Below are 18,384 nucleotides of genomic sequence, written 5' to 3' on the forward strand. Positions count from 1 at the left end.
CACGATAGGAAATTTTTAAAAAATTGATAGCCTAAGATTGAATACATTTTATTAAATACAATTTTAATATGGAATTACATATAAATATATACTTATGTGGGTCAAAAACACTCAAGTTTAATTTATCGCATTTAATAAATTTAAGCTGTAATACACTTTCACTTAAACACGCATTAAGAATATTATTTAATAAAAATATATTATAATATTATTACTGTAGTACTCTGTTGAAAAAGAAAGCTAATGTTTAGTAAACGTCTTTTACACAAGGGATGACAAATAATTTTACAGTAATACACAGTTTTCCGAATGCTTCCTACAACATAAAACAGTATGTATAGCAATATATTAAATTAAATTAAATTAAAAAATTAAATTAATACATTTAGCAGACGCTTTTAGCCAAAGCGACTTACAATGCATTCAGGCTATCAATTTTTACATTTCATGTGTTCCCGGGGAATCGAACCCCCAACCTTGCGCTTGAGTGCTCTACCAATTGAGCTACAGGAACATGTATGCTGTCAAAATATCGTTTTTATTATTTATTATTATTTAATTTTTTTATCATGTAATTAGAGTAGCCATTTACCCCTACATTTGGGGCATAAGTCCCCTAGTGATATTGATATATGAATGTGACAAATAATGTATGTCACCCTATGCAATAATTTTTTGATATGGCAAGATATTTTAAAGTACTGTAATATTTAAGAACATACTCACTTATCATATAATAGTATAATCTTCAGCATGTCAGTGTTGCTAATTTGATCACTTTTTCATTTTATAAGAATTTTAATTGTATTTTTTGGGAGAACTCACTTAATTACTTTCACTTGTCTAATCTAATGTAGTAGGGTTGATACATTAAATAATTTAGTTGACTTTAATGAAACTGACAAAACACTGTGTATTCAGTCATAATGTCAGAGAAATTCAATATTATCTCTGAACTATAATCTCTGGACTTTGCCCCGCATTTCAGCCATCCAATGTATTGTGTGTGTGATAGAAGTGAATTTGGCTTGAGATCAGTTAACACAACCTCCGTTAATAAACACATGGAGGAAAGAAAAAAATAATAAAAAGACAAGACACTATACAGAAAGATAACCAGATATGATATGAAGCAGAGCTTATTGTGTAAATCAACCATGACTGCACACATCAAAACTTAAAGCATATTTAAAGGTTATTTAGGCATGGTCTCTATCTTAAACCTCTCAGAACGGTCTCACAAATTAGTTACAAGCATTAAGAAACACAAAAGAACTGCAACAGATGGAGGTTAAAAGATTTAATATACATGAAAGTACATTCAAGAATTGAGAAAAACATCAACATAAGTTCAATATAAACTTTAATTAAACGTTTTAATACAATATTACCAATTATCCAATGACATGAATAATGTACAGATAACTAAAGCAAACGACAGCATTTTGATTAGAAAACTGTGATACTCATAATACTTGGTTCCTCTTATGAAATGAGGCCATTATGAGTCAAAATTAGTCAAATTCCTTGTGTGTAAACATACTTGGTAATATAGCTCCTTCTGATTCTGATGAGTCAAATCATTTATGTTTCATTGATACTGGATCACTCATAAACTGTTTTTAAGACAATAAATCAAGCTGAATATATTAAATAGTTCTGAATTATATACATGAATTATGATACTAATTTCTGTAAGTTACATATGGCACATTCATTTGTTCAGAAGAGTAAATTGTAAAGATTTAAATATGAATGCTCAGTAACAGAAAATCAGCAGTACAGTAAATTTGTGTATGGTTTATAGTGTTATGACCTGCAGTGTGTCCAGGAGATTTTCACTCTTCACTGGGTTTATAAACAGCGTTTTTTATGCTGTATATTTCAGCCTCATTAATGGAAATCTGGCATATGTGGCATACTTTGTTTTTATGGCAGGTCTACTGTAAATCTTTATTGTGAGGAGTCCAGATATTTGCTTTATGCTAATCAGCTGGCTGACCTCAGGCACGGCAAAATAACTCTGCCAAAAAGAAAATAAGAAAAAAAGTATTGATTCACATAAATACCTCAAAGCAATTTTCTAAAGGTGTACCGCTGGAATATAATAGGTTCTTCACATTGCAGGCTGTCCAGGCAATAACTGACTTTCCAATATGTGAAAAACAGAGAGAGGAAAACTACTGGCGCTTCTGAAATATACTGTATCTCACCATAAATATCTGTGTAAATGGTGGCTGAATGTTTAACTTTTCCAGGTGAATGGCTATATGTTTATATGGCAACACATTAATGCCTTTCACTCTCTATGCGAACATGCTTTTGAGAAACTCAAGCTAGTATAGTTAAAACATATAACACTCAGTCAGGCTTTAAGACCAACATGGACCGTTTTAGCAAAACACAATCAACAAGAATAAACTTGTGTGTGCAAAGTCAACAAATGCTATAGATAATGTGCTATCAGTGCTATGTTTTGATGAGTGCTGTTCTTAATAAATGATTAAGAGCAGTGTGTCTCTCAGGACTCAGCTGTAACAGAGCTACACAGTCAGGACATAATCGATTAAAATCAAGCTTGATATCATCAGTGAGAACTCAAGCCATGTCTCAAATGATGCACTTGACCTGGTCCTTTGACTTCATAACATTCAATACATGAGTTTGTGCCATAGACTGTCGGGGTTTGACATGTCTTTGTTATGTCTTCTATGTGTCCTTTCACAAAACCTTCAGAGTGAACTACTTTTTTGCACCTTGTGTGGCATTATGTCACCAAATTACAGCTATGAGGAGAACTGCAAGAATGTGGTTGTCATCCGGGACAGGACAATAGCAGCAAGTTATGGCAGGCTGTACAATGTAGGTAATAAGCAAGCAACAAGTATTTCACAAGAAAAAGTATAAAAACATAAAGATGATAAAGATATTTATATGTATAATTAACCATGTTTAATTTGTTAAAAAGAAGTACACTTTAGCATATGTACAAGAGCACAGAAATAATCTTTTAAAAGATTTAAGTGTGAACTGAATAATTGCAATAAAATAAAATAATATAGTTTAAATGTATAATAAATGCAATTAGTACTTTTTTGACCTCCTTAAAAAGGACTTAAACATATCTTTATATGTTATATCATAAATTATTTTTTTTTAAAAATATGGTTAAAGTGTGCTGTTGAATGTACTGACAAGCATTTCTGGTAAACGAAAAAATGTACTTTAATGTCATCCATGGTCAAACTTGTGTGTCATGTATTTGATTGTATAATAAATATTGAATCAATGAACTTGTAATTTAGAACATTTAAAATATATTAACTTGAAATGTAATATTTAATAACAGACAAGAGTTTAAATAATAGTCGAGTACTTTATGTACTTTAGTATGTTAGACGACACACCCAAAATAAAGCATGAAAAAAAAAAAAAAAAAAGATTTAAAGAAAGCTTAATATTTACTTTACATCTTTCATTTGACATAATTATGAAGGGCAAAAATGCACTTAAGTGTGTTAAGAAACATATGGAAGTGAACTCTTTTAAACCTTACTTAAGCGGCCTTTTTTTTTCTTTAATATATTATCCACAAGGAAGGTTTTTTTTTTTTTACTCTGAATACTATATAGTTAAATACACTGCAAGCTCACATTCAATACAATTAAGCACACATCTTTTTCACAAGAGTATACTAAACTAAGTGGCCAATTAATCTTGATTAAACAACTTAAGGCTAAATCAGTGATGGGAATACTAGATCAGAAACTTCATAAGTTGATTGATATTTAATTTTATTAGACATCTGACATTTGCAGAGTGTTTCAAACATATTTATTGTAATCATTAGACACTGTTTTGGGCTTGCTTGTCTGTGTGTGTGTGTGTGTGCGTGCGTGCATGTGTGTCTGTCTATCTGTCTATCTATCTATCTATCTATCTATCTATCTATCTAGGGGAGAATGTGATTTGAGCTTGTGGGGGAGTTGAGCGACCACTTGTTTGTTATATACAGTATATACTGTAAAAAGTGATTTTTGTATGTCCAAGGACTCATGCTTCTAGTGTATGAAAAATTACAGACAAATCTGTACTTTAGGAGGTTATAATACGAGTCTAGAATTTTAGTTCTAAACTGCTGGATGATACAAGTTTGTTAAAATTGTAGGAGTGGGGTAATTTGAGCAAAAAGTCCTGGGGTAAGTTGAGCCAGTGGCTTACCCCTGCTTATGATTATAATGTATTATTTTACTGTTATTCTACATTATACTTTATTCATTTTAAACATTTAAAATTTTGTTCTGTTTTAAACTTGGTTTTGTTCTGGAAATGTAAATTTTCTTTAACAGGCCTTGTTTACGAAAATTGGCCATTGAAAATTTTATGAAATTGTATTTCCCTGTCACATTAAGTGAAAATGTTCAGTTTTACTTCAGGATAATCAGTGGCACAGTTTAACTTGTGGCTCCTTTAGCCAAGAGTCGAGAGTCGAGAGTTAGCTCGTTATTTGGAAAACAATATTGTGTAATTAGTTTATTTTAGAACGTAAAGATTCACCAAATCCTGAAATTTATATACATATTTAAGTAGCACCGATTACTATGTGCTCACTTTAAAAACTGGCTCAACTCACCCCGCTGCCCTCCACTGGCTCTGCACCCCTTCACCTAAATTCATTACTTCAGACTTATGTTCCCTCTAGAAGCTTGCACAAGTAAACTATGCATTATTGTGGCATCTCAAAGAGGCACAAAATCACTTTCACTGACTTTTTCATTAACTGTTCCCTCCTGATGGGATGACCTGTCCGACTCAATCCCAGCAACTGAGTCCATCTTCAAGAAACGACTAAAAACACATCTGTTCCATCTTTATTTGACCCTTCTATACTTCATCCATTTATCTTATTTTTAATTAAAAAAACTACTAGCTTTCTAGTTTTTTTTTCTCTTTTCTATATACTTGTTTTATTTGTGTGTGTGTGTGTGTGTGTGTGTGTACCTTGCTACGTATAATACCTTGCTACGTGTACTGTGTTAGGCTAACAGAGACTTGACATCTGCACTTACAGTACATATTGTTGTTCTTTTGGTATCCGCATTTGTAAGTCGCTTTGGATAAAAGCATTTGCTATGTAATATGTAATGACTTAATGTATTTATATATATTACAAATGCTGCTTGCAACATGCACATTGTTTAGATTAGATCCAAAGTCCAGTGAAAGTACGAATGAGGAACTGATTCTTTAATTCACTTGGATAGCTTCGGCAAATAAAGCCATTCCACACAGTGTGTTTATACTGATTCAAATTAAGATCAAATTAAACAAATTAAACCTGTCACACAGCACAAAAAAATAATGTGTAAATGATTGTACATACCAGTTTGAAATAGCAGACATTCTACTCCTAATCAATGACACAATGTGCTTGTATAATGTTGCTGCATAATAACTATTATATATAAGTATTACATCTGTTTTGAAATATACACGTTATACACATATTGCTAGTTCCACACCTTTTTTTAAAGAAACCGTTAAAAATTATTTACTCACCTTCACGTTGTTCCAAATTCGTATGACTTTATTTTCTTGGTGAAACACAAAAGGCTGGTCTTTTTCATGCAGTTACGTCAAACAGCGACTGAAGCTTTCAAGCTTTAAAAAGACAACAAAACACTGTAGTGGTGGTCCATATGAATCATGTGCTATATTTCATGTTTTTCTGAAGCCATGCGATAGCCTTAGATGAGAAACAGACGGAAATCATCTACCTTGTTATGTTCATTAGAGATTGAATCATTATTTTGAGTCAGATGTTTACAATGAAGTTGATCAGGTTCAAAATGGCATTATGATTGATCCTTTCACAAAGATTTTCAGTCCAAAATGACATAAATTCCAAGGCTGTTGTGTGATTTCAGAAGACTCGGAATAAAGCACACAAGACATATGCACTGGTTTTATCATACATTTATGGTGCTTTTGTGTTCTATAGAAGTCACAGGTTTGGAACAACATGAGTACTGATGACAGAATATTTATTTTTAGGCGAGCTATCACTTTAACAGTGAAAAGAACCAAAATAGTACAATTCTTTTTCTGTTACCTTCCACAAGAAAACCTTGGACAAAGACAATGAAAAGAAAAAGCCTCCTCCACTCAGTATTTCATCATAACATCTCTCAGAGAGAACCTTGTTCTAACTGGTAAAAATGGCTTTCTGTGCCATTGAGAACTAACCATATAATAGCCCCAAATCCAGCATGTTTCATTGGTCATAGTCATTTTAGCAGTGGTTTTGAAACATCAATGCAATTTGCGATGATCACTCTCATTGCTTCTCCTCTGCAGAGCCTGGCCACAATAAGCCTTTCCTTAATATGTTATGGCCCATTTCTGTGTTTAAAGAAGACAAGTGGACATCTTTTAGCAACAACGTCACAGATTTTCACTGTCCAAATTGGGATTCTTAACCTCAAATTCAGATCAGCTGGCAGTGTTCACAAGCCACCTCTGAATGCTTGAAGAAGTGCGACATGTAGGTAGGAATATTGCCTTATCTTACATTTGACACCAATTAAATGGTATCTTTCTGGTCCGAACTGTTGTTCTTTTGTGGTTGATAGGTGCTAGAAGAGCCATTGCTTAGGATAGACCCCTTAGTAATGCCCGTACTGACAGTGGACAAAGGGAAACTCTCGTAAATCGCGGGTGGCCCCCAGCAGCGGCACCTGGAGAGCAGCGATTTCAGCTCCTTCTGGAAGTTACTGTTCAGGAAACCATAGATGACTGGGTTCACACAAGTCGACGCCATGGCGGAGAGGTGACAAGCTGAGAAAATGGCATCGTGCTGGCAGACGGGAATCGCTTCATGGTTCCAGTCAAAGATCGTGTTGAAAACATTCAGTGGCAGCCAACAGAGGGCGAACGCTGCAACAATCGAGGCTAGCATGGCATTGACCCGCTTTGAGCCTTTGGTCTTCTTCTGCCGTCCACCTCTGGCTCTTTCGACCATGTCTTTACGGTGGCTGAGACGCAGGAATATGCGGAAATAACAGACGAGAATGAGCGCCAATGGTAAGCAGTACTGGCACAGCAGCAGCGTTGTGGTATAAGTGAGCCGATTCCCCTCAGATGGCCATTGTTCAATGCATATGAAGTGATCACTGAAGGGGTTGAAGGGAAGGCTGAGGTTGTGGAAGGGCGAGTTTGTGAGGATGTTGAACGAAAGGAACGGAAGGGAGATAAAACATGCGACGATCCAGATAACCGCGACAGCCAGGTAGGAGTGTCTGACGACTGGTTTCCAACCAGTGGGATGGATGATGAGCTGATGTCTTTCCAAGGCGATGAGAACCATGGAGAAAATCGAAACCGTTACAGACAAACACTGGACGAACGGCGTCACTTTACACAAAGCCTCGCCCAAAATCCATCGATCCATAAGCGTGTAGATAATGGTGACCGGTAAACACACCAAACAAACAAGGATATCAGAGCATGAGAGGTTGACGATGAAGACGTTGGTCACGTTGCGCATCTCTTTCTGTCGTGTGATGACTAAAACCAGGCAAGTGTTGCCCACCAGGCCCACTGCTAACATGGTGCTGTATGCTACGATGAGGAAAGTGGTGCTGCTGAGAGAGGTTGGACAGATGGGATCCTCTAATAACCAAGACCCAGAGCTGTTGTTCAGATGAGACCGCTCCATTGCCATCAGTTGCTGTAGTGTCTCTTGAAATGAATGATGACTGCTCTGTCTGGCTTATTCTCCAGGGAGTAGGGGAAATGAAGTGGAACCGTCCAGTGTAAGGCTGCTCCTTCCTAAGACCAATTTTCTTTTAGTTCCCAAGTTGTCTCATCTTGTTTTCTTGAAGAGCACAGAAGTGTTGATCTGGGAAACCTGAGGACAAAACAATAAAAAAAAATAGCTCTCAAGATCAAAGGAATAACAAAAGCTGCAAAACATGACAACAATATGAAATTCCCCTGCTCAGAAACATCATGCTTATTCAAACTGGGTCACATGCTCCCTCAAGATATATTTTGAATGCAGCTTTCAAAAAATGATTGTAAGAAATAAACAAACCAAAACAATAACACACACATGCAAATAGCTGTTCTTTCAAAAAACATTAAAAGTGTAAAATTTGCATAAAAGTGTAAAAGTCTATATGTTATGGTAACATAAACAAATTAGCAAAAACTAAATAAAAATAACTTAATCAAAAATATACCAGAAAGAACTCAGAAAGACAAATCAACAAAATAACTGCAGCCCTCAGGCCACACTACAAAAAAATCCTGCCACTGTTTCCCCATCTGGGTATTTCAGGCTATGGAATCAACGAAACTGCACAAAGACAACAGGTATTTCATTAATTTCACTGTACAACTGATAATCATAATAAACTAATTACAATCTCAAACCTAAAACCTCTCGTCAGTAAAACAGTCTGGGTATGTTGTTAAATTAAGATGAATTTGCAGTCATTTTGTGACCGTCCCACTATATGGAAGACTATTTCTGCCACTGAATAAAAAAAGGTAATAGCGACCTTTTAATATAAACTCGCAATTGCACATGGGCAACAAATGCATCATACATTTTAACTCTTGATTGCAGCTTGCATCATTAATTTTTAATGCAATTAATGCATTAATAAACAGTGAATTAGCCGCATGAGTGTGTGTGTGTGAGTGTGTGTGTTTGTGTGTGTGTGTGCGTGCATTGTAACAATCATTGTAATAATAGCAAACACTCAGTAACTCTACTATAGAGGAATCCCATTCAGACAACACAATGCAAATAACATGATGATGCTTGAATCAATATGTTTGTGCTAGCAATGCTTGACTTCACAAACAATGTAACCTGCCCACTTAGCTGCCGCTGTTGCTTTAGTGTTTCAAGTCAAATTTTACTTATGTAGCACACAGAATAAAAAAACAATGACAACAAAAACATCAGTAATTGACTATTGTACTGTACAAAAAGACAAAGTATAAATATCTATAAAAAAGGAGACCAAAGAGAATAAAATGACTGCAAAGCAATGATAAAGGGAGTTTACAAAAAAGGCCAATCTGAAAAACTCAAATATCAAAAACAGTTGTAGACCTCAGAAAAAAGTAATTTACATTCAGACTCTGTGGAGATTAATCTTAGGGATAAAGGGAGACTATTTTACAATTTTGGACCAACAATAGAAAAAGCTTGGTCACCCCTCGACTCTAGATCTTGAAACCATCAGCAACTTTTGTTGAGATGACCTTGATGATCTAGCACAGTTATTTAAATTCAAAGTATCAGAAAGATATATTGGAGCTAATCCATTCAGAGCTTTAAAAACAAAAGGCTAAATTTTTAAAACAATTTTTACAATAAATCAGCAGCCTGTGCAAAAAGTGTAATATTGGGGAAGTATAATCAAATTTCTGAGTTGTAGCTGCGTTTTGAACTATCTGAGGATGACTAATATTGGATGGACTCATTCCAATATAAAAATAATTACAATAGTAAATTCTAGATGAAATGAGTGCATGAATCACTCTCTCAAACTATGCAAATGTTAAGAAATTCTAGCCTTAGACAATAATCTTAATTGAAAAAAAAAAATTTATTAACTACAGCATTTACCATTTATCAAATATCATAGAAATAACACCCAAGTTTTTCAAAGAGTGAAATCTACCAGGTCTTTCAAATTTCCAAGTACCTGAAACAAAATGGCCTCAGTTTTGCTCTCGTTAAGACACAAAAAAAGACTTAATATCAAATAAGCATTCTGATAATGAGCTCAAGCTGTTTTTGCTTTTAAGGGCAGACAGATTTGTGTGGGTCATAAGCATAAAGTGAAATGACAACCCCTGTTTAGAAAGATTTGTACCCAATGGAAGCAAATATAATGAGAACAAAACAGGAGCCAGAATGGAGCCCTGAGGGACTCCATAATCCAAAACAGAAACAGAAGAAGAAAACCCATCAAGACAAACAGAAAAGGCTCTATCATCCAGATAGGACTTAAACCAATTAAGAGCACAACCTTCAATACCACACATTGTTCAAATTGTGAGATAAGAATTCTGTGGCCCACAGTATCAAAGGCAGCATTTAAATCAAAGAGTAAGAGTATATAAGTCAACAGACAAAATATCACATCAAAATAACATTTTGGTTCTATGTTTTGCTCTTTGATGGTGTTACAAGTTTTTGGAAGTATCAATGATAAGACATAAGCTACAATTCCCCAATGAAATGTTGGATGTGTTGCTCGGAGTTAATTTTCACCATGTCGTGGCATGAATCCAAAAAAATGCCATAATGTTTTTAAATTTTCAGTTTAGCATCCTGCTATCAAGGCAATATAAGTAAGACCAGTGTAGCATCTGTATCAAAACCAATTTAGTCAATGCAGGAGATATATAGTCATTAATAGAAAACATAATTGTAGTCATCCTTAATATATTAGGACATCCATCCATTCATCCACTGAAAAAATAATACTTAATAACCCTATTTTTTACAGTCATATTTCTTTATTTTCCTCAAACTAAGTTTATGGCTTTGTTTAAACCTTAATAATAAAAAAAGGTAATAAGATTGTTTATCATTTTTTGGCTTTGTATTTGTGTCACCTGCAGTAGACATTTAAAAGCGCTTTACATCAACACTCTGATATCAGCCTATTAATATATATATATATTAGTTTATGTTAAAAGCAATTTTTATTTGCCCAAACTGGACAAAACAGCTTTAAAGGGGTCACATTATGTGGTTTAAAATTGTCCTTTCTCTATGGAGTGTTACAAGCTCTTGGTGCATAAATAAGATCTGTAAAGTTGCAAAGACTAAATTCTCAAATCCAAAGAGATATTCTTTATCAAAGTTAAGACTGTGCAACTCCCTCCTAAAACACCTTGTTCTAACGCCCCTACATGCCTATGTCACTATGTGGGAGGATAAAAGCCACTGGCCATTCCTCACTCTTTGCAAGGACAGTCTGGCACTTCTGACACATGGCATGTAGGTTTAGATATGTAAAAGATTTGCCACTGATGATATTCAGAGCGACGAGCATTGTCAAAATCGACGCGTTTCAGAAGGGGGGTCATAGAGGAGATGTCACATAAACACATTTCATTACGCCAAATACACCAAATAACATTCTTTTTAGCAACATAATATGACCCCTTTAAAATGGAAACCATAATTTTCCATTAGACCAATAAACATAAGAATTGACTTTTAGTAAATGCCACGGTTGTTTCACTTCAGAGCATCCAATTGTGTATATATTTCTGTATATATAATATATGTTTTGGGCCAATTCTAACTATTAACTAGTATGCATATTACTAGCATATTGACTGTTTATTAGTACTTATGACATGTTAATGCCTTATTATAGATGACTATATATTAAATCCCTTAATCCTCAACTTAACTACCTACTTATTAATAAGCAGCAAAGTAGTTTATTAAGGCAAAATAATTAAACCTTAAAATAAGGTGTGATAAATAGAATAAATATTGATATTAGAATAATAATAGTAGCTTTATAATATCAGCCTTTGCATCCGTTATTAGCCAGAACATAGAAATAACCAACTAAATAATAATAATAACTGGTATTGTATAAAATATCTTAACCCAGTAAACTGACACAGAACTGGAGCAGACTTGCATGAGGTTATACAATGTTGTTATGAAACTGTTAAGGAACTGCAGGCTAAAGTGGCTAAAGCTCAGTGCTGCTTGTACCTCGAAGGCTTCTGGTTTGAACTCCACATCACCATTGTGCCACTGAGTGACACACTTGTTGCACCAAAGGTCTTGTCACTGTATTTGCATAAAAGGCATATATCCATCTCAGGGAAACTCATACTTCTCTGTCAAACAATTTGAGCAGAGAACCTGATAATTAAAGCAGCACTCGCTTGCCCTCCTTCTCTCCATCTGTCTCACAGATTTTCTTCTTCAACTGATGCTTCTTGATTTCTTAAAGCACTCTGACTTTGCAGTAATAGCTACTGAGCCTGCATTTAAACACAGTGGCAGGTGATGAATAACCCAGTAAGGTTTAACAATGGGTGAGAAGCTAATAATGAGCAGAATCCTGCTGCTTTTAACCCATCTCATTTCCTCAAACCCACGTGAGACTTACAGCTCAAATACATTCAGCTACATATAAGAATAAATATATTTGTCCTCTGCCCGTCTCTCTTTTGGCTGAGAAAATAATGAGCCAATCATAGTAAATACATTGCAGTTCATTATTGCATAAGCAATATGAATATTCAAAGCAATTAATAACCTAACCTGTAATTCTGCATTCAAACAGCCAAATGACATTTAACAGCAGACGCCAGATGTAATTATTGCACAAAGCCTGAGAGATTACATAATCACCATGACAATAATGGCTGTGATTGCCATCAATGAATAATTCATTAGATTATGTGCATTTATTTATGTGCAAAATCATTTATAATTGTAAACTGTCATTTTGAAATGGTTGGAGGGTTGTTGTGTTTTTCTTTCTTTTTTAATTGAATCCAGACAAGTAAGGCCGTGTTATGCAAGATTCCTCTCCCTCTGTCGAGTCATGTACCGTTTGGACCCCAAAGCAACTTTTTTGTTGGCTGAGACTATTTATGTGTCCTCTATTCATTGCCTGATTAGAAATGATAGATTACAGTGTGTTTATTCTTAATCACAAAATGAACTATTGAATTATTGTGTTTTAAATTATATGTCACAAAAAATAAGGCAGAACTTAAAAAAGGTCTTCGGTTCCCTTGTATGAAGAAACGACAGTTCTGCATAAAAATAAAAAGGGTACTTATAATGGACATAATATACTTTAAAAAGAATATACTTAAGTGCAGACTGAAAGTAAAGTTTTCAGACACTTTATCACGTTTTTTATAATAAATTTATCCTAAGTTACATTTAAATTAAAATTCAGTTAGATGAACTTTGGAGTGTTATTTTGGATTTAAACACATATTATATGTGATTTCATAATGGTTAAAATGTACTGTGAAATGTACCGATAGTCATTTATGACATATGACATTTTATAAACTAAAATTTAGATTTGTCATTACTTTTGAGACTTATATGTCGTGTTTTTTAAATGTAATTGTGAATACATATTTGTAATTTAGTAAAATTGAAAGTGCTTAAACTTGAAATGTAATATTTAATAACAAACTACAGTTTATATGTGCTTTAGTCTGTTAGTCAACACATCCAAATTAATGTACTTCTTTAAATACGATAAAAGATAATTTATCATAACGATTTGAAATGTACTTTAAAGTAAAATGTTTAATTTGACATTATAACAAAGTGTGCTTTTTTTTTAAAGTGTACTTAAGTGTGTTAAGAAACAGTCATTAAAGTATTTATCTTTAAATTCATTGAATTTTGCATGGTAATATACATGACAGAGATATAACATATACATAAATGAAATAACCTCCATATATAACAATCACCCTGTAGCAGATCTGTACAGGTGGAGCTGGGGAAGGTGAAGGGTTTCTGAAGCCAAGTATTTAAATGTCGAGCCCCGAGCATATTGGCTGCTGATGTAAAAGAAACCAATCAGCTGCACCATGTGAATAATGATGTGATTTAATCAGACTGTGATTACACCAGACAGTGAGGTTTTAGCTCTGACATGGTCACTATAGTCTCTTGTTGCATGGAAATGAGCAGCTTAAAGATTCTTCAAAAATTCACCTTTTGGGTTCCACAGGAATATAACACAAAATAGGGTTGAAACAACATGAGGGTGAATGAATGATTCAGTTTTCATCATTCCCTTTAATAAAAACAACATCAGCACCTTTATGGAGACATTCATCTAAATAGAAACAACTTGCATCAGTGTAATTAATATATATACCAGAAAGTTATTGCAGTTAACTTACAAGTGACAGTAAATCAGTCCCAGAGTCTCAGCCCAGATGTGCCTCATGTACAGCTGATAAATTGTAATGAAACTCATGATTGCCTCCTCAATCCCACATTTCTAACCAGCCCTCTCTAAAGGACACTGATTGTTTTCAATTGGACGCTAGACTCTGCCGATTAATCTCTTAATGGATGAGAGTGTGTTGCAATGAAGCTGAGATGCTCTTTGTCTCAGAGATCTCTGAGACAAAGAGCACACGATGCACCGCTGGTTGCACACAGAGTTTAAAATCTCAGCAACATCCCCACAGAGCTCTCATTTCAGTCTCCATGACTCCTCCATCCTCAAATAGACAACATGGCAGGAAAGATAGTTCTGACCAGCCCAGACGTGCTGATGCCTTCATTCAGGCACCTGTTACATGGAAATAATGTGAGCTTATAATGTTGGCTTTCTACAAAAATATTAAGTAGCACAACTGTTTTCAATATTGATAATAATCAGAATGTTTCTTGAGAAGCAAATCAGCTGAATTTTTAAGAGGTGCTTTGTGAGTTCATGGCAAAATGAAGTAATACTGAAACTCGATGTAGTTGTAATAAGTTACCATAAACAATTGCTTTCTTTCTGAAATGAGATAATATAGTACCTGGAATGTGTTTGGAGACAAAGTGACATTGCCTATTCATTCAGCACTGGAAAACAAGGAGGTTTTGCCATCACTCTGTGACACTTGAGCTTCAGAAACCTGTGCATTAGCATGCATAACGCAAAGCATGCCTATATTTATAACAGAGCTCGCCACGGGCGAACACACCCTGTGATAGCAGGGGGTTTCAAGATGAGCGTTTGCTTTGATAGCTGTCAGATGTGGCACATCCTGCAGTGCTGCAGTCAAATGATGACATCCCATAAACATGCATGTTTTATTAAAGTTAGTGAACAGTGGCATGGTGCGGAGTTTGGCCAGACATTCATTAGTGGTTTTAAAATAAATGATTTGCATTCAAATACAGCGAGCTTTAAACATCTCTCTGTGCATGCTGAGCATTTATTTAGAAGAAAAACAGCAGGAGATTTACTAAACAGTGGGGTTCGAAAACCTTACACCGCTTTAAACATCTGGGATTTTGTCCTTTAGATCCTGGATTAGGTTTAAGACCAATTTGACACAAAGAGAAGTTAACGTGATGAAGAAATATTCTTTTAAAATAATAATAAATAGAACATATATTAAATAATTTCATTGAATACTTAAGTTACATAAGTAAAATGAATAACAAATTGATAAAACATCATAAATACAAAATATATTTATTAAATTAATGCAATATTAAATATTATGTACAACTTTTTAAATTGTATCAGTTTAATCAAATTAATTTAAATGTAATTTATGTATGTATTAATGAATTGTATTTTTTTTTCAAATATCAAATATTATGATCCTCATTAATACAGTGATTTTTTTAAAATTATAAATATGTTTAAAATGTACATAATATTTAATCTGATTACGTTATTGAATTTGTTTCCACTAAAAGTGTTGTGTATTTATTTAAATCAAAATGTATTCATATTTATTTATTTTTATTTATTTTACTTATGTAGTTTTTATTTATTTAATAAAATAATAAAAATATACTAATAAAAAGGTAATAAAAATACTTATTTGCTTTTATACATTTTTTATTTAAAGAAAATTTAACGTAAATGTTATTTATTTCATTTAATCAAATGTTTTTGTTTAATCAAATTTATTTAAATGTACTTTATGCCTTTGTTTATTATAATCAGTTGTTATTATTTAGTGTTTAAATGAGAAGCAAATAAATGTTAAGATTTCTTCTTAAAGACACTTTCTCTCCCGAAGGAAGTTTGTGCTGTGCTCCTTCTCAGATCTTCCTGCGCTATTATAAGGGCAAGAGAAACAAACTAGTTTTAGATCAGAGAGGCAGCCATCAGCTGAATGTGTCAAAGATACTGCGCCTGAACTCTATCAGCCATCTCACTGTCAGACATTTACACCATCTTTAGACATTTTTGCAGAGATAAAGTAGTATAAAAAAGGCTAATAGACCTCATTTTGAGAGTGAAACCCCTACTGCTTCTCCATTCAACCAATACCTATTTTGTCAATCCTCGAGCAATTAATCAGTCAAATTGATGGTAAAATTATCAAAAAGTCAAATTGATGGCTGCATCATATCAAGTCAGACAAACTGTTTAGCAGTAATAAAAAAAACCCTATAAAGAACAGGAAACTAAAACTTAAAATGCAATCAAGAACAAACGCATATGCTATTTTTAGCAATGTTGAGATGACTTATGAATCTGACACTCTGAGACTATAAGATCACAGTAACAGATGTACAACATCAAATGAGAAAATATATCTTGGCATCTGTTTTACTGAAATGTTGTCTGTTAAGGCCTCTAAAAGCAGTATCTGTAGAAATAAGCAAACAATAGAAAATGTTCACTGTGAAACCTTGCTGAAGTTGATCTGACCCCGCTTTCCACACAATCACAACTTACATTTGTTCCTTTTTTGCACTATTTATAACTGCATACCTCTTATGTAACAGGTATCTTTAGTTTTCGTGTCTTTGGCAGGCGATAATGAATAGAATTGAGTGTGAAAATGCAGTGCTTGCTCATTGCCCATTTCTCCAGCGAGTGTAAAGACTGAGTATGAGAATCAAAGCTTTTAATGCATCAGTTATTGCGTCTGTCTTCGATACCTCGGGCTGTTAGGGAGGTGAGAAACAGCTCTGAAGGGAAACACAGCCCAATCATGAAGAGGACAGCTAGCCAGTTATGAATATCAAGCACTCATAAAATTCACATGGTGGAAATGACTTTGAGTATTCACTCGTTGGGGTGTTTTTTTAACAGCCGAGCACTCATGTTAAGAGGCTGGCTCTCACTGAAAGAGCCATTAGCTTGAGATGAAAAGATATTTTCACCATAATAAATGCGAAAGCATGAATAATGGCTATGTGACTGTAGCACATCCTGGTGGATGGAGATTTAGGGTTTCTTTGCTTGCTTGAGTGAAAATGAGGTGAATTAAGCAAATCAAATTCATTTAATCACCACGCTTCGCTAATATCCCTAATATGCATATCTGAAATATGATAAACAAGCATGCATAAATAAATGTTGTGTATTAAAGTTTCAGATTAAATGCTCCAGTACAAGTAACTTCATCTGTCTTGCAACACGCACAAGCACGCACGCACGCACACACTCATGCACGCACACTCATTAAGAAATATCATATGGAACAACACAACAGGGCAATAGAATAGAATAGAATAGAATAGAATAGAATAGAATAGAATAAGAAAACAGCATAACATTTGAATTTTTCTATAGGAATAAAAGAAAAACAACAGAAGAATAGAATTGAACAGAATAGAACAGAACAAAGAAGAATGTATCAGAACGTATAATAGAATAGAATAGAATAGAATAGAATAGAATAGAATAGAATAGCGATGCTTTTTTTAACCATAAGATCACGGACAGAACTGACCAGGGAACAGATTTGATCTGATCTAACCTGAACATCATCGGATTCTCCAACGTCATGTCGATTAATAAAAGTATGTAAGACCTTTTAGCGGCTCTGCATCAGTTAATGAGCGAGGCTGAATTCATAATGACAGGATATATAGATGATTTCATGAAACGAAGACGCGAAGTGTCTCGGTAAATTCCCTTCATTGACACGCATCTGTGAAACTCTGCTCAGGCGCATCTTACCGTGTGTGACAGGCGCGGATCCCGTCTCCGTGACTGTAGCTCGACACGACGCTCTCAGATGTGCTGTTCTCCCCTGGTCAGGAGTAACTGGTGGTTTGAGGAGCTGAGGTTTATCAACCAAACCTGCGGCGCAAGAAGGAGGTCCTTCAGAAACAGAGCGCGCGAGGGTCGCTCGCACATGGTCTCGCGGCTGTCTGACTTCACTCCCTTAATGTTTGGGGTTCCAGAGACCGACATGCAATAAATAATAATAGGTATTAAAAATTACCCTATTGCATTCTTTTCAAGACCTTCTTTTTACACTGCAGCCTTCAGTCACAAATCAAACAGTGTGTAATCCCAGTAAGGAAACTTAAATAAAATAAAATAAAATATTTTGGTCCATATTGACATGATAGCATCACGGAGTCGCTGCAGATTTGTGGGATGCACATCCATGATGTGAATCTCTCGTTCTACCACATCCCAAAGCTGCTCTACTGGATTGAGATCTGGTGACTGTGGAGGCCATTTGAGTAAAGTGAACTTGTTGTCATGTTCAAGAAACCAGTCTGAGATGATTTGAGCTTTGTGGCATGATGCATTATCCTGTGAAAGTAGCCATCAGAAGATGGGTACACTGTAGTCATAAAGGGATGGACATGGACAGAAACAATACTCAGGTAGGCTGTGGCATTTA

General features: G+C 34.6%; 1 protein-coding gene across 1 annotated transcript; it reads right to left on the bottom strand.

Annotated features, from left to right (window-relative positions):
* Positions 1-4,984: 4,984 nt before the first annotated feature.
* Positions 4,985-17,916, bottom strand: LOC113043379 (neuropeptide Y receptor type 1-like). The gene is made up of 2 exons (XM_026202712.1): positions 17,706-17,916; positions 4,985-7,909 (listed from the first exon to the last, which is right to left on the bottom strand). The coding sequence occupies exon 2, from the start codon at positions 7,721-7,723 to the stop codon at positions 6,584-6,586; it is 1,140 nt and encodes a 379-aa protein (XP_026058497.1). The 5' UTR covers positions 7,724-7,909; positions 17,706-17,916; the 3' UTR covers positions 4,985-6,583.
* Between the last annotated feature and the right edge of the window lie 468 nt (positions 17,917-18,384).

The sequence above is a fragment of the Carassius auratus genome, chromosome 25 (assembly GCF_003368295.1).
Source record: "Carassius auratus strain Wakin chromosome 25, ASM336829v1, whole genome shotgun sequence".
Lineage (NCBI taxonomy): Eukaryota > Metazoa > Chordata > Actinopteri > Cypriniformes > Cyprinidae > Carassius > Carassius auratus.

Excerpts from the sequence above, each read along its gene's own strand:
- LOC113043379 (XM_026202712.1), bottom strand. The coding sequence starts at position 7,723 with ATGGCAATGGAGCGGTCTCATCTGAACAACAGCTCTGGGTCTTGGTTA.